Below are 27,985 nucleotides of genomic sequence, written 5' to 3' on the forward strand. Positions count from 1 at the left end.
CCAGCGTCTTGTAAGCAGCAAAGTGGAAAGTCCAGTAAAACTATAACTGGAACGGAACGTGGCAGATGTGAAATAATGTATAATAGCTAACACGCCCTTAGTCTGGGAAAACAAACAACAACAACAAAAAAACATGAAGGTCTGTTAAGATTTTAGCAGAGTGAATGGAGTCAGGTGTAGGCACAGGCAGTGTACATTAGATGGAGTCATTGCTGCAATATCCAATCATGCGCATAGGTGTCGCTCTTTAGCTACATCAACATTTAAACCGGATGTTTGGGTACAGGTTTAAATGTGGTTAAAACATCCAACAGCGGATGAATTATTTAAAATGAATGTAATCATTTCCACTCACAAATAAGGGTTTAGACTTGACATAGATACTGTTTTACCTAGGATGTCATTTACATAGCTCAACCGAGTGCTGGCAATGTTTAAAATGTAACCAGTAAAATGGGGACCCAAATTATTTTAGGCAGCGACGTCCACCAGACACATGACAGGTTAGTGTTGTTGATCTAAAGTTATCGTCCTGTTCGCTTTTTTTGGGGCTAACTAATAATTAAGTTAGTCCCGCACTTGTTAGTCCTCCTAACGTTTATCACTTTTCTCCATATATATTTGTAATTGACGAAAAGGGTTTAGCTGGCTAACCGTAGCTTGAGATGGAGCTGAACGACAGTCAAGTTCAAGAGAAGGTCAATTTAAGTTCAGCTGTATAGTTTATAGTGCAGGGGTCATACTGAAATTGCACCGAAAATCGAGTCTCCTGAACTTTTTGGTGAGAGCTTGGTTCAACTACATGAGGAAGCTTCAAATATAATCTCATTATCCATACTAAATGTTGTTCATGATCAGGTTAAAGCTTTCCATATATGATGTAACACATTTGTTGCTATAAAATAAGTTGTACTGTATACTAAATGACAACAGACAACACACATAGGCTGGTATTGTTTTTATTTTTAACTTCCTTTGGCTGATTTTAAATACAAAACATTATGAGGCTCCAGCATCACTAAAGTCCTCAATGCTACTGTAAAACCATATGTGATATTTTCTTTCCACGATTGACCTGTCTATAACTCGCATCAGTCTCCATATTCCTGGCAGTCATACAGGAGATGAGTAGGCTAAATTAAAATCACTGCGAAAACAGCTGCAGAAACACATACCCGCTCAAGTTTGACAGTTAATCAGTAATACAATTTTGATGCCTTCAGACGACCTGCTTCAGGAGATTCGCTTGCGTGTCTTGCAGAACGGCTGCTTCCTTTTGTGGCATTTTGGACACTCTCCCAGAGCCCCTATATTAAAAAGCAGGCAATTCATAAATGGATGGGTGTTTACTTTTAATTCACTTTGCAACTAGGTGTATTTTTTTGTTCACATGATTTATCCATTTACCTGTCTTCGACGTCTTGTATTGTGTCAGGAAGCGGCGAGCCAAGTGTTTCCGGGAGGAATATGGCTGCCACGCCACTCATGATGGGGGCTCCTCCGTAGATCATACCCGGCAGCCAAGGTATGAAGTCACCACTCAGAAGCACCATCGGGGCCACCATTGCTCCGGCACGAGCCGTCATCGATACCCAGCCCATTCCATTCTGACTGAGGTACAAAATTTTACTTTAACGTCATGATTATTGTGTCGATTCATCCAGGGTGTCCCACCCCTCTCGATCAGTCACCTGGAATAGGCTTCATTGAGCTCAAATGAAGACAAGCGCTATAGAACGTGGGTGGATGGATATTCCACTATGATATACATGTATTTCAATAATATGCATCATTCTGCTATTTTTTGAAACACTTTTGTGTTGTATTTGTAATCCTCCCAAATATCTGCCAAGTGAAGGGGTCAGTACAACACAGGTGTATTAGGACTCTGAGGTAAGATCATTGGGTTTATGTGACCTACTTTCATCATGGTTCACATTTTTTGCTCATCCCTTGACCTCTGACCTTTAGTTGGGCACACACTTACACTGCAATGTCTGTAGCTAGATCATAAACTATTTCCATCCATCCCTTTTCTATAAGCACTTGTCCTCATTCGCAAGTGTATCCCACCTGACCTAAGGGCGAGAAGCGAGGTACACACTGGACTGGGCGTCAGTCAATCGCCAGGCACAAAAAGACAAACAAGCTTTCACACTCACATTCACACCTCTGGACAATTTAGAGTCTTCAAGGAACCTGTTGTTGTGTGTTTTGGGAATGTGGGAGGAAGGTGGAGTACCCGCAGTAAAGGAGCGCATGGAGCATCAGGGAGAACATGCACACTCAACACAGGAATTAAACGTCATGTTGGAACTATTTTATATTCATTATGAGACATAATGTTATTTGAACCATTATGTAATAATTCAGAGTGGCCTGTCAGTCTGATTATCCTGCTCAAATAGTCAAGGAGAAAAGTTCTCAGCTGAGGTGGTGATTGTCTTAATGAGTTTAAGTTCTTGCATACATGTGCAACGACATAATCAACTCACCGAATTATGGTGGGGAAGAGCTCGCCTGAGTAAAGGTAACAGCAGTTGAAGGAAGCAGCGAGGCAGCCTTTACCCACGACAGCCAGAGTGGTGCGCAGCGTCTGTTGGTCTGTGCACGGGTGGAATGTCAGTCAGGTCACTTAGCTTTGCACTGACTGTGCAGTGTTACCCTGCTATATTGCAGTTCATCGTTTGCGCCCCCATTATATTGCAGTTTTTTAATCTTTTGTTTTGATTGTTTTTTTTACAGTATTCAGGCACTCCTAAGGAACATTTTGGACATACGGACACTTACTTGTTAGTTAAAACATATTTTTAAATACTTCTGCAAGTCCAAATTTAGACTTCTGCGCCTTAGGTGTAGTGCCACAAGATACTTAGCAGCACTGAGGATTACTGGAAGAGATGCAGCGTCATTAAAAGCAAGAAGAAAAGAGAGAGCAGGTCTTTAACTTTGGTTCTCGACTTTTGGCAGTTAATGGACTCTATGCACGCACCACTTGCGCATTCGGTGGCATTTTAACTTCTGGTCTACATGTAAACGCATAGTGACACTATGAGAAATGTGGTAGAACTCAAGACCGAGTCGAAACTGATCATCGCAGCACACCGCAGTGTTGGCTGGAGTAGCGATCTCATCATCTTTAAAAAAGTAAATACCTTTGGTGCCATTTCGAGTCGGCCAAGATCAACCCCCTCCACAACCACAAGTTCTCACATATTTGATGATAGAGGTCATTATTCAGTCAGATGACATCCTAGTATGTTCTGTTTGTATGTGCTTCTGCTCTGTGTGTTACAGTTGTTAGCAGCTGTTTGAAGGTTTCATAACATCTATACTAATTTCTGTTAGCCCGTTTCTAGCATTTCACAATATTTGCTACAATTAAGATTTACTTTCACATCATTAGACAATTACTTTCGTTAGATGAAGTATATGGTTTGGTTGAACATTTTGGTATTTGAATATGCATCAATAGAGTTTCTATCCTGCTTATCCTCACTAGGATCACAGAAAAGGTGGAGCCTATCCTACCTTTGAGCAAGAGACAGGGTACACCCTGGACTGGTCACTAACCAATCACATGTTTAAATACTATATACAATGTTTTTTGCATATGATTTTTACAGTAAACATTTACTGGAAGTTACAAATAAACAGCTTGAAGCAAGCACTTTTTGCCTCTCATTTGGAAAAGCATGCAAATGAGAGTGAAAAAAACGTTTTTTTTTTTAAAAAGTATTTTAATATGGTTAAATATTTTTATAGTATGTGTGAGGGATAAAACTATTTTTTTTAGTTTTTTTTTTATGTGGTCTCTATCGCAGGTTTTCAGTATTGGAATCTGGAACATGTACGTTATTAGGGATTGATGTAATTAAACAATTCAGCGTTTTCGTCGGTAACCAGCAGAGGGCAGACTTAATTCAGCAATCAAATCTGAAAGCAAACAAGAAAACTGTCTGGTTAAGGAAAATATTTGTTACGTTGTAAGGCAGTAGAATCATGAAATGTTTCTCCTGCAATCAGTGAACAATGTTAATGCTAATACTAATGGAAAATAAACAATTACAGTGGGAGGAAAAAGTATGTGAACCCTATGGAAATTCTTAAATGTCCACAGAAATTGGTCAAAATATATATAAATCACAAGATTAAACAGCTTGCTTAAACTAATACCACACAAACAATAAAATGTTCTCATATTTTCAACATGAACATTCACAGGGCAGAGCGGAAAAAGTAAATGAAACCCTTGGATTTAACAACTGTCAAACCAGTCGCCCACCATGCCACCCTTGTGAACTCCATTTTTGTTTAATGTTTTACGTATAGTGAATTTGTCAACAAAGATGCTGTCATGTGCCAGTGATTTCTGTAAGTCTTTAGCTGACACTGTAGCGATTTTAATTTTTTATTTATTTTTTAAACCTTATTGAGCATTCTGCACTGTGCTTTTGCAGTCATCGTTACGAGACAGCCACTCTTTGGAAACAGTGAGGAACTTTCTCCATTTTTAGGCAATTTGTCTAACGGTGGACTGATCAACATCAAGGCTTTTAGAGATACTTTTCCCAGCTATCATCGGGCAGGTTATTTAGAAAAAAAAAAAAAAAAACAACATATAATTATTTGTGTTGTATTACAGTAGACTCTTTTTATTTGTGTGATTTAGATGAAGCTCAGACTACATTTTAAGACCAATGTATGCAGAAATCTAAGATGTTCCAAAGGATTGACATGCTTTTGGCCCCCACTGTAAATCTAAGGATAGAAAAATATATTATACAGATCAGCTCAACATTATAATGACAGTGATAAAACAATTTGAAAAAGTAACTGGAGTATTTTTTATTTTTTTTTTAAAGTTATGTAAAGTAATATTCTTTTCAGATGTTTTGGGGATAAAATGTTTATTTTTCCTATTTTAATGAGTGCCCTACGAGGTGTCGACCATAAAATAATAATGTTTGTTGTAAAATATTTAAAAATACTGTTACTAAAACTAATCTAGAAGTAAATGTGAATGATGTATCCTCGGCGTGTCTGGTATTATGTCATACCATAAGGTACCATAAGGTTGATCAGTACGGTGATTCCAGCAATGATAAGTGCACCACATTGGGATGGACGGCGTCCGATAAAACTCATTGTCACAGTTATGACGACCTTGGCGGGAATGTCCACAGCCCCAAAGATGACTTGGATTAAGTAGAAGTCCACCCCAAACTTCTGGAGGTCCATAACAAGCCCATAGTACGCAAAGCTTGTTGATAGCCTGTGGAACAGTAAGGCAAAGGGTTCTTAAAATCTGAACGTTTCAGTTTATAGCTGTGGAAAGTGCTTAATGTGAAGTCATTTGAAGTGCTTGCATGTGAGTGTTTGCTCACCAGACAGCACTGAGGCAGATTGTCATCGACCTCATTGTGGGAGTGCGGAACAGATCACAGACAGTGTAGGAGCCTTGTGAGCATGACATCTCTTTCTTCATGGACTCCTGCACCATCTTTCGCATAGAGAAAGTCATCCTCACTCAAATTCAGTTTCTATATCCAACAGAAGAAAATGGTGTCGTTAAGACCCTTAACATTTTCACCTACTTTGATGTCAATTTTGTCTCCTTCCTCATGGCGTCCATTTATTTTTGCGACACTTTTAAGGTTCTTGATGGCTTGGTCATAGTTTTGGGTGAGGACCAACCATCTTGAAGATTCATGAAACCACCTGTATGAGTGAGCATTTGTTTACAGTCCAAGAACTACATTCACATCATTAGCCAAAACAACATTCACATCATTAGCCAAACCTGTATAAGTCCAACAGAGGAGCTATGTTAAAAATTCTGCCTATACAAAGATATATTTTCTCAGATTTGATTGCCTGATTGTCGCCGCAAGTATTGATTTATGGTTTAAGTATTAAGAGAGGGCTATAGAATAAAATGGATAAAAGAGGAGATAAAATTAAGTACTAATTAAATTTGAATATATATATATATATATATATATATATATATATATCAGAATGGGATAAGGAAAGCTTTTTAAGCTAGTATATTTATTTCAAGACTTATCTTTCATACTGCATTTGTTTTAAACAACTAAGCATGGCATGCATTGTGTGATACATGTATCACAAGTGGAATGCGAAAGAGGTGCTGAAAGAAATGTACTATGCATACTTTTACAGTGGCTTCAACCTTTTTAATCAAGTACATTTGTTAAGAGTTCAGTTGTATTTAACTTTTAAGTACAATACATTTGCATTTAATATTTTAGAACTGTTTGTTTTCAAACATTTATTTAGGTACTATTTTTATTTGTATGCAATAAATTTAATTTAATCATCATTCATCCATCCATCCATTTTCTGAGCCGCTTATCCTCACTAGGGTCGCGGGTGAGCTGGAGCCTATCCCAGCTGTCATCGGGCAGGAGGCGGGGTACACCCTGAACTGGTTGCCAGCCAATCGCAGGGCACATACAAACAGACAACCATTCGCACTCACATGCACACCTACGGGCAATTTAGAGTCTCCAATTTATGCATGTTTTTTGGGATGTGGGAGGAAACCGGAGTGCCCGGAGAAAACCCACGCAGGCACGGGGAGAACATGCAAACTCCACACAGTCGGGGCCGGGGATTGAACCCGGGTCCTCAGAACTGTGAGGCTGACGCTCTAACCAGTCGTCCACCGTGCCGCCTAATCATCAGTCAAGTAATTTTTATTTTCCTAAATGTAAGCATGTGTTAATGTTCAAACTGTAATATACTTTTTTTTTTTTTTAAACTGCTGCCTCATTTTTAATAAACACTTTGGCTTACTATGCTAGTGTATTTTTATTTAGAACTTTGTCATTCTCGTAGTAATTGGAGAGTCAAGTATTTTTGACTGAAGAGCACCTCTGCTGGTTGCAGTCAAGTTGTGTTCTTCATTTTGTCTCAATTGCTTCAAATGGCTATTAATCAATAATCAGTTCCACACAATCAGCTGAAATCTTAACTATCAATTAATTGACTTATCAATTACTGTACCCCTAACTACTCTGTATGCAGAATAATTAAGATTTGGTGGTCAACTAAGGAATCTGTTACACCTAATTTATTAATATATAAGGAGTTTTGTCCTTAGACTTAAGTTCATACAGTGTAGGTAAATAAACACAAATAACAACAGTAAAAAGCGTAATTCTCATCGTATGTGTACCTGATGTTGTACCATCTTTTAATTAGTATTTTGTTCTTTACTGAATCTATGAAAGATGCTCATGAGCTCAATTTAGAACATCTCACCATGAGTAGATGAAGAAGACATAAAACGGTGAAGACACAGCCAAGGTCAACCACCTCCAGTCCCGGACGAAATAAGCGATGCCCGCCTGGATTAACTGTCCCAGTGTGTAACAGTAACCTGTGAGAGTGCCCACCCCGGTCCGCACATGGGTCGGTATCCACTCCACAACTTTTTGAAAGAGATAATACAGTGTTGTGTGAGATGCAGCATGTTCATTGAGACTATCTTTCCCAGTCAAACTGAATTGCTTACTGAGAGAGAAAGTATTGAGGCCCACGCCTGACAGAGCCATTCCGCAAAAAAATCGGCACAGGCAGAACATTGGGAAGGACGTGGAGAAAGCAGCACAGGTCCCGGCCACTGCCATCAGCAGGTGAGAAATGATCAAAAGGCTGCGTCGCCCAAACCTGAGAACATAGCAAAGAATCACTGTAGCTCACAATGTGCAAAAACAAGATGCATGTTTCTAATATAAGGATAATTTTCACTTCATTGAACGCATTCCATTCAATAAACGAGTAATTTAAGAAGAATGTGTTAAGTGTTACAATGTAAAGCTGGTCAGTTAAGATTCTTGTTTACTTGTCTGCAAGACTTCCCAAGACAACGGATCCCATAAGGACACCTCCCATGTAGACGGTTTGGCCCATTTGCTTCAAAGAGCGCAGATCACACACCAAATCCCACTGAACACACAATTTAACGCTTTTTAAACAACCATGCTGAGACTACAAATCTAAACATAGCCTTACCTCCGCTATGATTGTAGAGGTCATTCCAGTCATATTATAGGACCATCCATCTGTGCATCCCTGGAGGTTTGCATCAACATCAAAATCTTCCTGTTGTTCTTGTTTAAAAGTGCCATTCTTGTCCAGGAGGTGCCACTGTGGAATAACGTAGCGTCGGCAGCTCTGATGCTTGCCGGTTTGGTCCAAAGGCACTGTGACTGTCAGGATTTCTTGCGGGCTAAGCTTTAGCTGAGAGATGTTTGCGTGTGCGCTGCAGTAGTGAAGAGGCACAGCCGCCACAAAATTCTGCAGCAGGTTGTGACTGGCCATCAGTAGCACTGGAATACAGAGCAGGGTCACATGCAGGATCTGGAAGCGGCCTGTGCTGCCCACCTGCTCCAAAAGGTCACCAAATGCCATTTAAAATGTTTTTTTTTTCTCTCAAATCCCCACAAGCTGGTTAGTGGCACCAGGAGTTCTAGTAGTTACAAAAACATGTCTTATGTTGTGGTAGGAGTAATGAACATTCCCCTCAGCACCTGTGAACGTAGGAAAATAATGGCCAGTTATTATGTTGCATTACTAGTTTTAAAGGTACAGGTTTTTTGTGTTTTTTTTTTTGGGGGGGGGGAATGAAAGTCACACAAAAAAATCCATATACGCACAAAATGACAGCATATCTCACGAGGCTTAATCTCAGTAGGCACTGAAAGGATTTTTTTCTTTTCCCTTTTTTCTATTTCTACCACCGAAGAGAATGGTATGACAACTGTAGAATGGGGAGTGAAAGTTAATCGTGATGTGGAAAGTAATTTGTTATTTTCAATTTAAATAAAAAATACTTTGGCCCGGATCAAACATACAAAATGGGCCACAAGACTAAATTTTATTTTAATATTTCATTGGTTGGATTTAGGTGACCTGGAAACCGCTCTGCACGTGCCAGTTTGGATGTTGGATACCATTGTGGCACTGGAACCATAAACTAATTTAATCAATGAGTCATTGAGCCAAATATTGAAATATGAAAAACGTCTTTGTCTTAGGTTAGATAATAAAATAATCACCTTTTCATTGTTTGACTTTTGATTCCCAATTGAAAACTGAAAGAAGGGAAGGGTTACATAAATTAAAAAGTGTCCCAAGTGCCTCTTTACTGGCTGCTCAGTACTATATGTCAAAGTTGTCAGTAGTGCTATACTGTAGTATAGTATAAAGAAAATCGACATTTTATGATATTCAAAAAAGAGACGACTATTTTAAAACTTTTTCCACTTTTAATATGACCTGAAGGGCGGCACGGTCGTTGACTGGTTAGCACATCTGCCTCACAGTTCTGAGGACCCAGGTTCAAATCTGGCCTTTCCTGTGTGGATTTTGCATGTTCTCCCCGTGTCTGTGTGGGTTTTCTCCAGGTTCTCCTGTTTCCTCCCACATCCGAAAAACATGCTTGGTAGGTTAATTGAAGACTCTAAATTGGCCGTAGGTGTGAAGGCAAGTGTGACTGGTTGTTTACATGTGCGCTGTGATTGGCTGGGGACCAGTTCAGGGTGTACCCCGCCTCTCGCCCGAAGATAGCTGAGATAGGCTCCAGTACGCTCTCCCTCCCGGTTCGAGCCTCAGCCTACACCGTGCGCAACTTCAGTCAATTGGGTGAGTGAAACAATAAAATACCTCTATGCTAACATTGAGCCAGCTAACAAGTTAAACGGTGAGTTGCACTCTTGCACTGATGGTTTTTAGCGTTTATTTCAAACCAACGTAAGAGCTGAAGACAGACACAAAATTAAAATATAAATTACTTAACCGTACTGGAAAGAAAGTTGAGTCTCATTACAACCTTAACATTGAGCTAAAACTTCACCAAGTGTCAAACTAGCAACTTTACATCATAATGAATTGGGACAAAATTCTCAAAAACGCTGTCTCACAGTTTCACAAACACTAACCTTGTCTCATCGGTGTTGATAAAGGAATCGAACATTTTACAGAGCATTTGGTTCCATCCATTACTTTTTTTTTTTTTTTTTTTGCATTTGTTTTAAATTCGTTTTTACCTCTGCCGTTATTTTTCGTGCCAAAATGCTGAGTTCTGGTGCGCACCCTTCAAAATAAGACTCCATGCTTAAAACAGGAAGTCAAGTTAAAACCTCCACACATAAACCATTTGACGTGATAAAATGGTCACAAATAACTATGTTAACAATGCTGTATTTAACTTTTAGCTGAAACAATAATTAATCCATATTAAGTCAATTGGGTTAGTGCCACACACATTGCCTTTTAGTTCATAGGTTTGATATTGATGTTGGTTATTAAGAACGCAGAGTCAAATGTTAATTTTAGTTTATGCTGCAGGCTGCTGAGAAAATGGATGTTCATAATTTGGACACTGTTTATTTAAACCATGCAAACATTTTTGACCCAGCTCCCTTAAAGAATCGGAATCAAGAATCGTTTGGAACCGGAATCGAAATGAAGAACCGGAATCGGGACCGGAATCGCTCAAATTCAAACAATGCCCAACCCTAGATGTGGTTGTGTTCAGAATTAACCAATCACATTCAAACTCATGTTAAATGGGAGCTAGCACACACGTGCCACCATTTAAAGGGCCTTAGATTAATGCTAAATAACGTTCAGCCGGATCAGTGCAGCGTCTGCAGTGATGTGGACTTTGTATCTTTGTATCGGTCCGATGTGGTAAAGAAGGAGCTAAGACGAAAGGCGAAGCTCTCAATTTACCAGTCGAGCTATGGTCACCTATGGTCACGAGCTGTGGGTCGTGACCGAAAGAACAAGATACAAGCGGCCGAAATGAGTTTCCTCCGCAGGGTGTCCGGGCTCTCCCTTAGAGATAGGGTGAGAAGCTCGTTCATCCGGGAGGATCTCAAAGTAATGCCACTGCTCCTCCACATCGAAAGGAGCGAGATGAGGTGGCTGGGGTATCTGATTCGTATGCCTCCCTGGTGAGGTGTTCCGGGCACGTCCCACCGGGAGGAGACCCTGGGGACGACCCAGGACACGCTGGAGAGACTACGTCTTTCGGCTGGCCTGTGAATGCCTCGGGATCCCCCTGGAAGAGCTGGATGAAGTGGCTGGGGAGAGGGAAGTCTGGGCGTCCCTGCTAAAGCTACTGCCCCATGACCCGAGCTCGGATAAGCGGTAGAAAATGGATGGATGGATGGAACGTTCAGCCATTCTAGTCGGCTTTGCCTGACATTTTTGTAGTCACATCTTACGGCACAATTCATGGTCCACAAAGAGATTCTACAGCATTAGAGGGGACTAATTGTTCAAAGGTATCAGTCAGGAGAAGGGTACAAAATAATTTACAATGCATTAAATATCACAGAACACAATGAAGACAGTCGTCATATGGCGAAAATATGAGCTAATAGTGACATTACCACGTCCCTCCAAAATTGGTGAAAAGGCAATAAGAAAAGTAGTCAGGGAGGCTGCCACGAGGCCAACAGCAACATTGAAGGAGCTGCAATACTTTCTGGCAAGTACTGGCTATTTAGTAACAACATGACAACAATCTCCCTTTGTCTTCATATACAGTTATCTGGGCTATGCGGTAGGATGGGAAGACAGAAGGTTTATATCATACAGAAAAAACCCACACTTAAAATCTCCCAAAGACCTGGGAAATCAACATTGAACTTTTTGGCCATAAACCCAGAAGATACGTTTGGCACTGCTCATCCTCAAAAGAACACCGTCCCTACAGTGCAGCATGGTGGTGGCAGAATCAAGCTTTGGGGCTGTTTTTCGTCAGCTGAAAATGGGTCCTTAGATACGGTGGAAGGTATTATAAATAGTTCAAAAAGCAGTGAGTGTTAGCACAAAACCTTTAGGCTTCTGCTAAACAATAAAAAATAAATGTCAGAATAAGCCTAGTAGAACATCTTAACTTTATTTGGGGTTGTTCAAAAGCCCTTTAAATGGTGACAGTTCTGTACTGACTAACTACCATTTAACATGAGTTTCAATGTGATAGGTTAATTCTGAAAACAGCCACTCCCCCAATTCTAAGAGGGTGTGCACACTTGTGCTACCACTATCAGTTGTTTGCATTGCAATTTTCCCCCTAACTGAGTTTTACATATAGGTTGCATTAAAGGTGGAAAATATTTTGAAATAATTTTTCTTGGTCTCATTTTTATATGACAAAAACATGGCTTTAGAGCCCAGGGTGTGTAGACTTTAAATATGCACTTTATAAGAAGGGATTGTACGCTGATAAATGGGGAACATTTAGTTTCTATGTGAAGAGTCTTGCCTCTAAATCAGCAGTATCTGCCCTCTCCCGGTTTGCCATCAATCCTTCGGTCATCATCAAGTGAAAGTTGAGTTCACATTTGACTTTTTTACCTTTTAATATTAAGAGCAGTTAACATCTTTTTTTTGCACTTGTATGATAGTTAAGAAGTTTACTTAAAACTGTATTGCGTTAGGTGTCAGCAGTTTGATTCTAGAACAGATTATCTCAATTTAAAGTCCTAAAAAAAATAAAAACGTAATCTAAATGTGAACATTTGGAGATCAACCAGCATCCCGGAACGGACTGTGTTTGACCTTTGAGTTTCCACAGCACAGAATTTGGGAAGGACTTACCTGCAGAATACGATGATTAATAGCTTTCAGCATACGTCTTTACTTCAATTCTCCCACAAGATCGCACAAGAGCATCAACTCAAATAAAATACTTTAAAAGATGGTAAAAAAAATGTAATGGAAGTACATAAAGTTGTGACTGCATGTTATTGCAAATAATCTGCTCTCAAATTCCAGTGCTTCTTATGAACTTTGGATTATTGAAGTGCTATTGAGCCGGCCGCACGACGTATTAGCAGTCCACTCACTCAATGCGGAGCTTGAATGTAGAGTCTGCTGAATAGGCTCAAAGTCTGGTCAGGCAAGAGAGCAAAAGTGGGCAGATACCTCAGTTTGACTCATTTTTACTCCCCGCTGCTATTTAAATTATTGAATATGTTAAAAATCGTCAAATTGCCTCATATGTGTTTGTTTTTTGTTTATCATTGCTTCTACCAATGGGACATGAGGCATTTTACACAAATCTGCAGAGCCAAATTTTTGGGATTCTGTAATCAGAATAATCAGTAACTTTAGTAAAGGGGACTCTTGGAAATGAAAATAACAGTTCTAATTGTCAAACAGTGTAGTTATGGAAAAAACAAAGCCTTTGCGTGGCAACTATGTAATGTAATGTAAGTGTCATTTTGCTATTGTTGGAGCACAAACCTAAACCTCTGACTTTTTGTCCTGCTGAATAGTTTTGAGGAATGTGTGCACTTGTGTAATGATCAGCGTGAGGTGTCAGCCTGAATGAAGCTGCAGGTGCACCAAAGAAAAACAAAACCCCCCGAAAATACGTTGATTCAGCTGTGAGAGTCAGAAACAGCATAGAGTTGTCCTTGGAAACTCTTTTTGAGTGGCTTTTGAATCCCAAAACATTAATAAACATAAAGCTACAGACTTCACCAAAAACTTCATTACAGATCAGATCACTTGCTGCACAATCTATTGAGAGACAACACAAGCGCTCTGCCACAAAGATACCGAACAGGTATTAATTTAACAATATTTTTTGATGGTGGTAGTTTGGACATCTACATTGGTTGACATCCATTTTCTGAGCCGCTTCTCCTCACTAGGGTCGTGGGCGTGCTGGAGCGGAGCCTATCCCAGCTATCATCGGGCAGGAGGCTGTCTTCCATTACATTGCACTGGTCAAATATGACTGCTACCATGTTGACAGTAGTAACACATTACTTATTTTCTCATTGCCTTGTGCCGCTCTCTCTGTTACTAGTTACAACACAACTAAGCTCATTTAACTTTGACCTGTCTACAACAGAAGCCAAGAACAAAATACATTTTTTTTTATGAAGCTGTGACAGTCCAAAGGTCTGAACCTTGTAAAAGAGCTAATAATGAACATTTTCTGCAGTTGTTAAGAAGCTGCAGAGCAATGACAACAAACCCTATCCCCAATGTGGAGGTGAAATACTGAATGTACTGTATGTCTACTTTGAAATATGAGACCATATAATTACTAACTGAAAAGTGTGCTGTTTTTTTTTAGTTCCCCCCCAAAATAGATGTATATTGTAATCAAATAAATCACATAATTTTATCACCTTTTCCAGTTCGGTCTATACCAATGATTTACTGACTGTTCACACTATTGTGAAATGACTACACGTTCAAGTTTAAAAAACACGTGGAGTTAACACATGCTCAGAGAAGTGTGGTTTTGCTGGCAAGCTTTTTTTTATTTATGTGATCTTTTATGTGATCTATGCATGAGCAAGCATAAAGTATTATGTGACATATATATATATATATATATATATATACATATACATATATAAAAGAATATTAGTCCAATATGCTTTTCTATATAAACTTCAACATGTCGTGTAAATGATTGCATAGCGAATACATGTACTGTAGTCGCCAATATGCTGTTGTAAATTGGAAAATTGATTCATTGTATCACATTAACTGTAACTAAATGATTTGGATCAGTGAAAATATATAAAAAATTTGTACACCAAAAAGACAGTAATCAGCATTGATCTCAGGCAACTCTTCAAGCTGTGATCTAACAATTTGCTACACACTTAAAGTGACTTCTATCAGCCACGATTTATATTTTAGTGAGCCACATTTAATTCAATTTATTTCATCAGCAAGATGATGTATTTTTTTAAGTCAACTGCCCTATTGTTTTCAAGAGGATCATTTGGAGTAACGGTCACGGGTGTGACTACATCACTGCAAAATAAAAAGTATGTTATCAGAAAATCAGTGGGCATTAACGTACGGTTGTATCCCCAACTGTAAAAAAAAAAAAAGTTGTTGCCCAACTGTCCAAGGTCCATTCTACTGCAGGACTGTGGCTCATGCTGCACGAAAAACAAACAAACTGTTCTTTTTTTCTGACTTTAAACCCTCTCAAAGTAGCCTTCGAGTATTTTCTATGCTGCATATCCTGTCCCAGTTGACCTTAGAGAGGTAGAGTACATCCTGGACTGGTTGCCAGCCAATAATAGGACACATAAAGTATAGACAAACAACCATTCACACTCACACCTAAGGACAATTTTGTTTTTAGTCTTACATGCATGATTTGGAATGTGAAATGAGCTCCGCACAGCAAGGCCGTAGCCCGGATTCAAACCCAGAAGCTCACAAGTGAGGAAGATGTGTTACTAACGCGTACACCGTGCCGCCTCAGATCATGTCACTTTTATGACTTTATTTCCGTTTAACTTCCTGTACCGTTTCCAAGCAACTGACATTCAACTTGGCGGTAACTATCTGATCTCTATATAAGAGCTTAGAGCGCATGCCACAATCTAATGTACCCCTTTAGGGAAAAGGGGGAAAAAGGTGAAGTAAGAGTGTCGTATTTTTCCAAATATACTGTAATTATTTCATAACAATGAAAAAGCCTCAATAATTACCCCTTCCGTTGCATGGAAATCTTACTCAACATAGCCACTACCTCATACTGATCATATCAGCCTCATGTAGGGCATCTGCAAAACATCAGCACCAAGAATAGATCTGTTTTTTGCAGATTGCGTCACCTGAAAACAACACTTCCTAAGACAGCAACTGTCTGCAAGGTTGATTAAAATGTAAACTAATGCAGAAGTGTTCTCGATATCCTGTTTGTAATTCCTGTTTTACAGTAGATTCCTTACTGTGAAATCCAGGTCGATGTCCTCAGCTCTGATATTATAATCCCATTTGATGGTAAATATCATCCCTAATGATGTTATCAGTGTCCTTTTGTGCCGTCAATATTGGTATACAACGCAATGGTGCATTGAAAGACAACAGTTAAAATGGAAATAACTAAAGGTAGTCACCCAGGCTGTTGTGGTATTTTTTACATTTTAACATTTTATTCAGAATGAGTTTGGGTGTGAGTGCTGTTGGGATTTTTGCATTTAAAAAAAAAAAACAAAAACAAAAAAAAGAAAATCACCAGTCAGTTTACAAAGCCCACCACAAAGCTTCTTGATCAACTTCACAGCGGGTAAATTGTAATCTCTGCACCCCTTGAACGTGGCTGCAAGATGTGGTTTTGTGTATATATGCAAATGACATATGCAAAGTGTAGCTATGGGTTTTGTTTGTGACACTGTGAAGTGATGCAGGTAGAATTTAATTTGAAACTGTGGATGAACCTTTCGGATGCACTTCAACCGCCTGGCACAGCCTCAATCTTGGAAGTTAAGACAAGTTCATATTTATGATGATGTTGATGATGCTGTCATGTGGCCAGTTTAGTCTAGTTTATCAGGGTTAGGGAGTTTCTCGAGCGTCGGCTCCATCCCCCAGATCTCACGGGCATACTGGGCAATGGTGCGGTCACTGGAGAACTTTCCACATCCAGCAATGTTGTAGATCACCTTCTTGGTCCATTCCTTGGGGTTCTGGATTGAGGATAATAATACGAGCAGTGATAAATAAAATGACTACTATTAGTGATGATTTGAAAAAAACATTTTAATTAGAGTCATGACATATTGCCTTGTACAGACCTTATAAAGCGCGTTAACTTTCTCCTGGCATTTAATATAGTCCTCATAATCAGCGAAGACTTTAAATCTGTGCAGAAAAAAACACAATTATCTCAATGATGAAAAATCTGCATGATTAGTCTCTGTGGGAATTGTACCAACATGCAAGTTTAAAGTTATATTGTGCATGTTGATATTATGTTTGTCCCATGTTGTTATTGATATTAATTGCCTTTACCTGTCATGGTGCATCAACATGTTGACGATTTCTTTGAACAAGTCAGGCTGCTTTGGGCTGAAGAATCCTCCAGCAATCTGGTCAATCGCTTGTTTCAGCTCAGGCATGCGATTGTAGTACTCCTGAGCATGGTATCTACAGCCAGAGTAACAGAAAAATAATACCTTGACAAAACACAATGTATATTACCATAGTAACCAGTTCATCAAAGATTTGTCAATGCTTATACAATCATGTAGGCCAGGTCGCCAAGGCCACAGTGTATAAAATATCCCCACTCCTTGAGAGGTGGAACAGTGAAGATATACTGTATACCTAGGTTGTAGCGCCTGCTAGACGTGCATGTGATCACGATATGCAGTGAGCTGATATTGTTTTGTTCAGTCCAGATGAAAAACATTTCAAGATGTTTGTTGTACTGTTGAAAAAAAGTGTTGTCCAATTTCCAATATAAGGGCTCTATCAAGAACTCTGCCTGTCTTGAGAATCATAATCTTTTAAAGCTAAATATACTATACAGATCTCATATTGGATTTTATTAGATTGTCTGGGTATAGTTATTGGAGTGCTCGGGGTTATTGTATGATTTTTCTAATTTGGTCAGATATGAGCTGACATCTTACCCTTTCTTGTCCATTTCATCAACATCTTCCACCCTCATGCCAAAAATGAAGAGATTGTCCCCACCCGCCTCCTCAGCCATTTCCACATTGGCTCCATCCATAGTTCCAATGGTCAGAGCACCGTTCAGCATGAACTTCATGTTGCCAGTGCCGGAGGCCTCAGTGCCCGCTGTGGAGATCTGCTCGGACAGGTCAGAAGCTGGGATGGCTGAAAGGTGATAGAGGTAAATGGTCATTGACTTTAAGACAGGGGTGTCAAACTCATTCAAGTTGATGTGCCACATACTGCCTAACTTGTCAAGTGGGCTGCACCAGTAACATCGTAGCACAATTGATATAAGTAATAAGTGGGCGGCTGTGGCTCAGTGACCGAAGGGTTACTTGTTCGAATGCTGGCTACGACTGTCCGCATGTCAAAGTCGCCCATTGGTGTCAGGGCTGCTGTTTCAGCACCGTGCGTGTGTGTGTGTGTGCGTGCGTGCGTGCATGTGCGTGTGTGTCATGAGTGCTTTGCAGGCTTGATGTGTTGGAGTCTAGCAGCTGCATTTTATCATCCTAATTACACCTGACTACTCTTAAGACACTGTGGGACTCCAACTCGTCCCCAGATTATCAACGCTCTATTTAGAGTTCATAGCCTAGCCGCCTTGTCCACCTTTTGCTTCCCGAAGACCTCGTAATTTTATCTCTAACCCATTCTTGCTCTTTGTCCCCAGTCTGCCGTCTGCCCTTGCTCCCCGCAAACCAGCGCTCACCTCTTGTGGCCCACCGACAACCCGGACTCATACCCTGCCAGACTGGTCCACCTTGGAACCCTGCTAATACCAGATCTAGTTCTCTGAGCCCTTTTTGTTTGCTTCCAAATCTATAATAAACATTAGTTCACAAACTACCCTCCCGCTGCTCTATGCCTCTGGGTCCAACTCGCAACCTGAATCCTGACAATTGCTGTATGAATGTGTGTGTGAGTGGGTGAATGTGAGGCTTTGTAAAGTGCTTTGAGCACCGTGATGGTGTAGATAGAGGACTATATAAGTGCAGTCCATTTACCTAGTTGGTGTTTTAAATGCAAAAAAATAGAAGTACATTAGATTTTTTTTATATATTTAAAAGAACTATACTTTTGGAAAACATTCACAACAACCTCAGACTTGTTGACAAAATGTGCAATATTCTGATCTCGGTATATAAAGGGACACAATTTTAAGTCACCCCCCTCCCACCACCATGTCTTTAATGTATTTTTTCACTTTCAAATTCATCCTGGCAGCCAGATTGAATCTACTAATGGGCCGGTTTTGGCCCATGAGGCATATTTTTTAACACCTGCCTGTAACCATGGATTTACTTCATCTGCTGGGGGACACAGGAATAACAAGATGAATAAGAAAAGCAGTTGGAGAGCAAAGGGTGCGAGAAATACCTTTCTCGGCAAGCGTGACTCTATAGTTCTCCAAAAAGATGACTTTGAGCCTGTCTCCCACCACGGGATCATTGTTGACCACTTCGCCGATAGCTGTGATCAGACGAATAATCATCTTGGCAGTGTGGTAGCCAGGAGCAGCCTGCGACAAATCACACGTCACGCAAGCTGCAAACAAGTCGCACTGACAATATTTCAATTTCACATACAAAGATTATGACATGTTGTTCTTTAGACAAAAAGTAGTCGAGATGGAATCAACACCACCTCTGCTGGTCACAGCCAAGTAGTGCACTCTATTTTGCTTCCAATTCCATCAAGTGACTATGCGCAAACTCCAACATTTTTTGTGACAGTTATGTTCAAAGTTGTAAGACAAATACCTTTCCTCCAATCATGATGGTTCTCGGAGTCCACTGCTTGTTGGGCTCTCTCTTGATTCCTGGCAGCAATATGCGAAAATGTAAGGACTGAGGTGGCCCTATTAATAGATGTCGCAGTGTGAATTAAAATGGATGTTGAATGCTTACGGTTGTAATAGGTGATGATGTGCAGACAGTTGAGAAGCTGCCTCTTGTATTCGTGGATTCTTTTGACTTGAACGTCAAACATGGAGCTTGGATTGATCTTAACCTTGTAGTGCTCTTCCAAGTGCATGGAAAATTTCAATTTATTTTCCTGACAAAAAAATATTAAATTTAACCTGTCAGGTAGTCTTAGTGGAGTATTTCCTCTCCAAAGCTTTATTGTCGGAAATTGAGCAAAACAAAAGTATCAACAGAAGCTGAATCCGCTTAATGACAGGCAACCCTACTGATGCAGAGACTGTAAAAATCACATAATAGAGGTTTGCATATTGTGCCCAGAGGAACAAACAGTGGTGCAGACTCAAAGATCAAAAAGATGAACTTGACTTCACCTGCTTCACTTTGGCAACATCACGGATGAAAGCGTCGTCGTTCACAAACTTGCGCAGACGCTGCAACTGGTCAAGGTCACGGATGAAGTCCTCGCCGATTCTCTTTATTAGACAAGAATGGAGAATGAGTGTTAGTTTTTCACACACAAAGCACTGTGGGATATCTGTGTGACGTATGTGTGTTTAAAAACACAGCTAACCTCGGCGATGACCTCAGCCAGGCCAGGGTTACACATCACCAGCCAACGGCGAGGGGTGATGCCGTTTGTCTTGTTCTGGAACTTCTGTGGTTCCATTTCATAGAAGTCCTTGAAGCTGCGGGCCAGACATAAATCAGGACACACAATTAATAAAGAGGCTCACGGCTGAAGGTGCATCGGCTGTGACGGCCGGCGTGAACGTACACAGTGGCTTTGAGGATGTCCGAGTGGATCTGGGCCACGCCATTGACTGCGTGAGACCCAACGATGCACAAATGGGCCATGTTGATCCTCTTCTGTCCTCCTTCTTCAATTAGGGACATACGGCTCAGACGGTCAACATCACCAGGAAACTTTGCCGCAACGTTCTGTCAAAAAGAAAGACATTCAACACAAATTAATTAACTTTCTGATAATTTTATCCTTTATTTTGCTCATATTAGTAAACAACTGAATGTCTCGCCATGGCCCAACTTTACTTGATGTTGTGTAAGGCGTGCAGATGAATGAAAGCAAATTTCATTTCACTTTTCACCTTTAATTCATGGTATGGCACATAGGTCCCCAAGCGACTGTCTGCAGCTCGGCAGTGAAACCGGACTGACAGAGAGGACGGATATGTGCCGGAGACAGAGGCAGGTCTCAAACCTAGTTATTTCCTCCTCAAATTGTGTGTCTGAAAAATTTTGTCTTAGAGCCATGATCTTTGGAATATTTGTGGCTGATAGAAAATGGGCACAGTGTTTCGTTTGGTGGCTGCAGGGGGCGAAAGAATCAGTCGCATTCACTTCATTCACTGGAGTGTATAAACCCAGGACCTGTAGTTACTTCCCCAAAGGGCTGAACTGGGGGATCAAGCCATGTGAAACAGAGACAGGAAATGGTTCTTAAATTTGCATTCTAATTTCTGAAAACCTAGACCCCCAGGCCTGCTTTATTTACTTGTGAATTTAACAAAATCCCCTGTATTTTTTGGGTAAGCAGAACTACATGATACAACTCTAATTCGTTTCTTTTAATGACAGTCCTGTATTTGTTATTAATATACATTGCTAGTCATGGTCAGACTTTGGACATGGAATGTATGCACATCCCATCCTCCCGCAATGCAATTTTTAATGTTCTTGATAATAAAAAGCCTGTGCCTTTCTGAACCAGATCAATGAGCAGGCCAATCAGCTTTATTCATAAGCTATATTTAGTAAGCGGGGGATACAAGAATGCATACAATGTCTGCAGAGCATTACAAATGGCAGCATGTTGCAATAAGCAGTTCTAACCTCCAGGTGGCGACGATTGATTTCATAGACAATTTCCAAGTGGCGGGGCAACAGATGGGCAAACAGGTCCACTGGCCATCGCTCCAGAGCCTCTGGGAGAACTGTGTGATTGGTGTAAGCACAGGTTCGCACGCACACATCCCAGGCCTATAGATAAGGAAATATTTGACTCATTTTATGTGGAGAAAATCACTATGAGTTGTTTCATGTGGTGTTTTTTAGGTACAGGTATTGAACAAAATAGCTCAACTCACCTTATCCCATGGAAGTTTCTCTTCATCAAGCAGAACCCTCATCAACTCAGGAATAGCCATAGCCGGGTGAGTGTCATTCAATTGGATGGCAACCTGAATATATAAAACTTTGTTAAGTGTCATTAGCCAGTTCAAGTAAATGCTTATGGGGTCCTCAGTGGCGCTCCACTATTCTGATACGATAATAACCCTGCAACAATGCATTAAACACACACTGACTGAGGCAAGGCACGGTGGACAACTGGTTAGAGGATCTGCCTCACAGTTCTGAGGACCGGGGTTCAAACCCCGCCCCCGCCTGTGTGGAGTTTGCATGTTCTCCCCGTGCCTGCGTGGGTTTTCTCCGGGCACTCCGGTTTCCTCCCACATCCCAAAAACATGCATGATAAGTTAATTGACAGCTCTAAATTGCCCGTAGGTGTGAATGTGAGTGCGAATGGTTGTTTGTTTGTATGTGCCCTGCGATTGGCTGGCAACCAGTTCAGGGTGTACCCCGCCTCCTGCCCGATGATAGCTGGGATAGGCTCCAGCACGCCCACGACCCTAGTGAGGAGAAGCGGCTCAGAAAATGGATGGATGGATGACTGAAGCAATTTCAAGTAAGGCACAGAAACATCGGGATGGGGTGTTTTAATTTGACAGAAACTATTGAGTTTTTTTTTTTTTTTTTCCCCCTCCCTTCACCTTGTCAGGCAGTTTGCTGAAATCTGTGCGAGCAATCTCCCTGGAGCCAAACTTGGAGACCTTGAAACGGCGAATGATGTCTTGCAGGGTGGCAGACACCACAAAGTATTCCTGCTTCAGACGCAGCTCCTTGCCCTCGAAGAACTGAGAAAAGAGACACAAGTATGTTTTTGTCCAATAACTCTAGATGCATCATTAAAAAGTAGAATTTTATAATTTATCACTCACGTATGGCTTTGTATTTTTACTGAACATCCGCCTACATTGTGCAAATGTGCACTTCCTTCTAGACCATGGGTGTCAAACTCATTTTCGTTGCGGGCCCCATTGTAGTTATGCTTTTCCTCAGAGGGCCTTTATGACTGTGAAAATCATATTGAGCAACTCACAATATTATTGCGTGTACACAATTGCCCCTGCATTTGATTATTATACACTCCATATTTTTACTATTGTTCAGTTTTATGATAAGAGGAGATTTGGTGGGGATAGAATACCTGTAATATCTGTAAAAAGTTAAGAAAATTGGTAATTTGTAAACATGAAGTAGACACACTTGATTTGCTCTAGTGGGCCACCAAAAAAAAAAAAAAAGACTGGTGGACTATATCTTGCCCCTGGGCCTTGAGTTTGACACCTTCTGCTTTAGACCTACAGATATTAGCCTGGCCATTTACAAACTACAGTATGTTCAAAGCTGTCGAATGAATGTATGTATACATTAGGTTAAAAAGGTAGAACCCAGCATTTGTGGCATCATGGTATCATGTAGTTATAGCTTGGCAATATTACTGTCAATTATTTGACAAAATTTTGCTAATGTTGTTTTTGCACCTTTATGTCATGGTCTACACTCTGCTCAGTTTAGCAGTTTCAGGATAGCATAAGTTGCAGATTATTGATTGAACTATCAATTTCGTATAATGAATAAGCAGTTAAAAATTGAAACAGATTTTAGTTAATATATTGATGTCGACTTCCGCACTTGTAATGTGTTTGTTAAGCACACAAAAACTTCAGTTAATGCTAGACCGACTCAATGTTTTTGTGTTGAACTAACAATACACTTGTGTGAAACTGGATGACATATATAATATTTTTGAGTGAACTCAAACATCCATCCATCCATCCATCCATTTTCTGAGCCGCTTCTCCTCACTAGGGTCGCGGGCGCGCTGGAGCCTATCCCAGCTGTCATCGGGCAGGAGGCGGGGTACACCCTGAACTGGTTGCCAGCCAATCGCAGGGCACATACAAACAGACAACCATTCGCACTCACAGTCATGCCTATGGGCAATTTAGAGTCTCCAATTAATGCATGTTTTTGGGATGTGGGAGGAAACCGGAGTGCCCGGAGAAAACCCATGCAGGCACGGAGGGAGAACATGCAAACTCCACACAGTTGGGGCCGGGGATTGAACCCGGGTCCTCAGAACTGTGAGGCTGACGCTCTAACCAGTCGGTCACCGTGCCGCCTGAACTCAAACATGACATTCATAAATAAATGATGATCCAAAAGTGCATGGCTTTGCAATTTACAAAGAAATTAGATGGTGCCCACATTTAATAAAAAATTAGATATAAGCTGAATTTATCACAATGGACCTGTGTGGGTTTTCTCCGGGCACTCCGGTTTCCTCCCACATCCCAAAAACATGCATTAATTGGTGACTCTAAATTGCCCGTAGGTGTGAATGTGAGTGCGAATGGTTGTTTGTTTGTATGTGCCCTGCGATTGGCTGGCAACCAGTTCAGGGTGTACCCCGCCTCCTGCCCGATGACAGCTGGGATAGGCTCCAGCACGCCCGCGACCCTAGTGAGGAGAAGCGGCTCAGAAAATGGATGGATGGATGGACTCACTCAGTTTCATCACAACATTCTTGCAGATAGAAATGGGCAACATAACCTAAGTATTGGGTCAATCACTTTCTGACCGTACTTGCACAGACATAAATTACCATGACACGGTTTATAGCTAAAGCTTTAGGGTTATCAAGCAAATCCTCCATCTGGAGCCTGTAGGGAGTCGACGCATGGTGGTCTGGTCTTATGTCAGATTTAAAAGGCAGCTGAAGACGAAGACCCTGAGGTCCTTGAGGTCCGGATTATGGAAATCCATCTTTTAACATTCAGATATGTACCTGAATAGGAGCAATGCCGCATGTCGGCTGTATAATTTCGCAGATTAAAAAAAAAAAAAAAGCGAATTAGTCCTTTCTTACGTTGTCATTGGGATACAGCACACGGGAAATGTTCTCAGCCAGGTTACGGTCCAGCACAGCCTGAATGTAGCCACCAACATTGACTGTGTAAAAAAAAAAAAAAAAAATATTTAATTTACAAAACATTTCAAGCTCATTATTATGTGACAAAAACTATCCAGAAGAAACATACAGTCTTTAAGGTTAAATTCGCATGGCGCCTTTGCAGACCACAGCCTCATGGTGTTGACTACGTTGTTTCTGTAGCCAGGGACTGGGGTGTCATATGGCAGGGCTAAAACTACCTGCCACCGCATTACAGGAAGAGAGAAACCTTTTAGATTCTTAGATTTGACTCCTGATGTCTCTATAAATATCTCCTTGTTATTTTTTTTTCACCTGAGTGTCAACCCATCTGACACCGTCAGGGTGATGCTCAGTCCTGCCGTAGAAGTGCACAGGGCGCATGTACTCAGGACGTGCTTTCTCCCAGGCGTTGCCATAGCGCAGCCAGTCATCAGCCTCTTCAACCTTGATAATGACATTGGGAGAGGAAAAACACTCATTAGGTGAGTACGTTCTAAGCTGAGTCAGACCCAGTAAATGACAAGGACAATCAAGATAATGATAATACGTAATTATGGATATTATTCACTTTATGCCATTAGGTTGCCTAAACCCACATCTGTCATGAAAAAAGACCCAGGAATATATGTATTTCTTTGCTAAATAAAGAGGCTAACCTGCCAGCCGTTCATTATTTTCTGATTGAAGATACCAAATTCATAGCGGATACCGTAACCATAGGCAGCCAGGCCGAGGGACGCCATTGAGTCCAGGAAACAAGCTGGAAGCCAAGGCAAAGCAGGTAAATAAATGATTATTCTTCCACAAGGTGTACAAATTCAAGTAAGTGAATGGGTGTAAAAAGGATTTGAATAATTCAAACGTGTAAGGGTGATAAAAAGCACACCGGCTAGTCGCCCAAGTCCACCATTTCCCAAACCGGCGTCTTCCTCCATATCCTCAAGTTCCTCCATGTCCAGACCCAACTAAAGATTCCAGAGAACACACAAATACTAAAATTAAGAAACCAATTTAAAATTTCGAAGCTAATTGAAAAAGATAACGCGGCTTCCTTTCACCTGGTATGTGGCTTCATCGCAGGCATTTTCCAGTGCAAGGTTCACCATGGTGTTCTGGAGGGTGCGGCCCATGTAGAACTCCAGAGAGATGTAGTACACACGCTGTGTAAAAAAAGAAAAAATAGAAAAACATAATGAGTGTATATAGATATATATATATATATATATATATATATATATATCAGTGCTTATAAAACCTTTTACACCAAGTAGGAACAATACTTACCTCTCCAACTATGACTCAAGACAGTACAAAAATACAGTTGTGTAGTAGGCCTAACTGTTCATTAAAACCAAGACAGAAGTAAAACTCTAGATTTAATATTATCGTAAGCCAATGTAACTTTTAAACAGTTTTAACTTTAACAATGTCCTTAATGAAATATTAGTACTATTAGTATGAGCATTAACGATTCAATTAAAATGTATTGCACATAACAGTTAAATGAAAAGTCCACCTAAATAAAGTTGAGAATCAAACAGTTCTTAAAGATTAAATGCAAATGTATTGGACTAAAAAGTTAAATACAACTGAAAAGTGATTCTTTTGCATACCACTCGTGGTACATATACCACACTTATACTGGTATATATCATTGAGGGGAAAAATGCAAACTCCTATCGTATTTGAAGTACAGTATCCCCCAAAGAATTCATTGTGAGTAATCTTCCACCTGGGCCTGCATTGAGAGTTTAGCCTTTGCCATTTAGGTGTTATTTTGGGGTGGGGGGGGGGGGGGGGGTTCTCATGAAATTGAGAAGGTTGATATACACAGAAGAGTTAAAACAGAAGGGAAGGGACTAGGGGACAAATTACATTCTGTATTACATAACGGCAACATTTTGGTTTGGCAAAAATAGCTCCTGTGGAGGTTGTTGTAAAGGTCAGCCTGAGAGTGATAGTCTTTTCTTATGGAGTTCAACTCAGGAGTGAGAGGAGGAGTGGTTCACCTAGTTGTGTATAATAAAATAAAATATTCATGCCAGAGGCTTATGACAGCCAGGGTTCTATTATTTGATCGGATTTTTTTACACATTTTAACGGACTTTGATTTTGTCTATTTCTTCAGTTATTGTTAGTCTAATTGTCCTATTTACCTGTCTTTTCTTTTACTGATACTTATAAATATCATCAATAAATCAAATGGCTGTCACAGTTGCTTTGCAGTACATGAGCTTACAGCTCTGATCAAGGGATTCACCTTTGCCCTTTCAGTCTGCATCTGTGAGCAAGGTCGATACAGTCAGGAGGGTCAGGTGGTTCAGTGTGAGGTTGCATCCCACCGATGCTGTATTAAACCTTTTCTAAAAATGTATTCCACTCTTCAAGTAAATGTCACCCTGCTTGGGTGAACACAAAAGGCACTTAAGTGACAGAACAATGACTCTCTTAGATGTTACAAAGGGGGGAAAAAAATCCTTTATTCTGCAGAGTGATACATTAAACTGCAAAGAACAATTTTCCCTTCTTGTAAATGTAATTGATATTGCTTTCACTGGACCTCCAAACTACTATTTGCAATTATGTATGTGTCAGTTTACTATTGTAAGTACCAGGTTCTCTCTATAGGTGCATGCCATGCACATATACGGGGCGTAGATATGAAATCCAGTGCCCTTGGAGGTATGTGCTCATGTGAGACAAGCAGAGGCTGTGTGCTTTATGGTGAGGCGGAAAAGGAGCAGAAGGTCACGGAGAGGTTTAATGTTTCAGCACACCATAAGAATGGAAGCTTACCAGACTGCTAAGAAGCCCTTGTGAAGTTTAAATGTCATGGCCTGGCATTAGATTGTACCCAGGCTGCTCCTATACAGCTGAGGAATGAGAAGCCCTTCTCTTATATGCAATAAAACATAGCTGATGCTTAACAGGAGGATTTAAGCTCGAGGATTTAAGCAAGGTGTTAATGGGGAAAAAATACAGATTTTACATCACACTTTGAATCTCAGTATCTGCTCCTGTTATGACTTAAACTTACTTTGGGATCTTTCTCATAGTAGTGCTGCTGGGTTCTGATCCACCTGCCGATCAAGTGGTCCCGGACAGTGTGGGCAAGAGCAAAGTAGTAATCCCTTTTTGTCGCCACATTTCTGTCTTTGGCCAGCGTGAAGTGGAGGTGCCTGTTGAAATTCTGCTTCAGCTCGGTGACATTATCAACACCGGCCAGGCCTCGCACCGAGATCTGCTTCCTCCTGTCATGGTCAGACAAGGGTTTGGACATGGCGGCTCAGGGTTTGCTAGCTGAGACCTCTGGGAGAACGTTTCACGTTAAGCAAGCACCACCAGGCCCAGACACACAGCAAGAGTGGCAGCACAATGTGGGGTCGGGTTCAGCTTTTTAAAGGCGCTACTATTAATATTGCAAAGAGGGTGGAGCTATCGTGTAGATTTGGTGACGGGTGGAGCATATGCTCAGTAATTTTTA

General features: G+C 40.6%; 2 protein-coding genes across 2 annotated transcripts; both read right to left on the minus strand.

The window, feature by feature from the left end:
* Positions 1-979: 979 nt before the first annotated feature.
* On the minus strand, positions 980-12,887 carry slc22a6l (solute carrier family 22 member 6, like). The gene is made up of 11 exons (XM_061703386.1): positions 12,646-12,887; positions 8,044-8,561; positions 7,874-7,977; positions 7,544-7,698; positions 7,291-7,459; positions 5,598-5,721; positions 5,388-5,503; positions 5,061-5,275; positions 2,496-2,604; positions 1,408-1,611; positions 980-1,307 (listed from the first exon to the last, which is right to left on the minus strand). Exons 2-11 carry the CDS (start codon positions 8,440-8,442, stop codon positions 1,220-1,222), a joined length of 1,683 nt encoding a protein of 560 aa, XP_061559370.1. The 5' UTR covers positions 8,443-8,561; positions 12,646-12,887; the 3' UTR covers positions 980-1,219.
* Positions 12,888-16,057: 3,170 nt separating this feature from the next.
* pygma (phosphorylase, glycogen, muscle A) lies at positions 16,058-27,855 on the minus strand. The gene is made up of 20 exons (XM_061703385.1): positions 27,539-27,855; positions 25,560-25,661; positions 25,388-25,466; positions 25,158-25,261; positions 24,814-24,945; positions 24,608-24,719; positions 24,436-24,518; positions 22,214-22,357; positions 21,530-21,622; positions 21,276-21,422; positions 20,200-20,363; positions 19,996-20,110; positions 19,796-19,897; positions 19,407-19,554; positions 19,260-19,318; positions 18,877-19,018; positions 17,454-17,661; positions 16,831-16,965; positions 16,614-16,680; positions 16,058-16,505 (listed from the first exon to the last, which is right to left on the minus strand). Exons 1-20 carry the CDS (start codon positions 27,779-27,781, stop codon positions 16,356-16,358), a joined length of 2,529 nt encoding a protein of 842 aa, XP_061559369.1. The 5' UTR covers positions 27,782-27,855; the 3' UTR covers positions 16,058-16,355.
* Positions 27,856-27,985: the final 130 nt, after the last annotated feature.

This window comes from Phycodurus eques, chromosome 17, assembly GCF_024500275.1.
Source record: "Phycodurus eques isolate BA_2022a chromosome 17, UOR_Pequ_1.1, whole genome shotgun sequence".
Classification (NCBI taxonomy): Eukaryota; Metazoa; Chordata; class Actinopteri; order Syngnathiformes; family Syngnathidae; genus Phycodurus; species Phycodurus eques.

Bases quoted from the DNA above. Each gene is read 5' to 3' on its own strand.
- slc22a6l (XM_061703386.1), bottom strand. From the start codon at position 8,442: ATGGCATTTGGTGACCTTTTGGAGCAGGTGGGCAGCACAGGCCGCTTC. The intron at 5,504-5,597 runs GTAGGTGAAAAT...TCTATGCGAAAG, and splicing joins GAGACAAAATTGACATCAAA to ATGGTGCAGGAGTCCATGAA. The intron at 5,276-5,387 runs GTGAGCAAACAC...ACTGTTCCACAG, and splicing joins ATCTGCCTCAGTGCTGTCTG to GCTATCAACAAGCTTTGCGT.
- pygma (XM_061703385.1), bottom strand. From the start codon at position 27,781: ATGTCCAAACCCTTGTCTGACCATGACAGGAGGAAGCAGATCTCGGTG. The intron at 20,364-21,275 runs GTTAGAACTGCT...TCTTTTTGACAG, and splicing joins TCAATCGTCGCCACCTGGAG to AACGTTGCGGCAAAGTTTCC. The intron at 19,555-19,795 runs GTGAAGTCAAGT...TTTTTTTGTCAG, and splicing joins ATGTTGCCAAAGTGAAGCAG to GAAAATAAATTGAAATTTTC.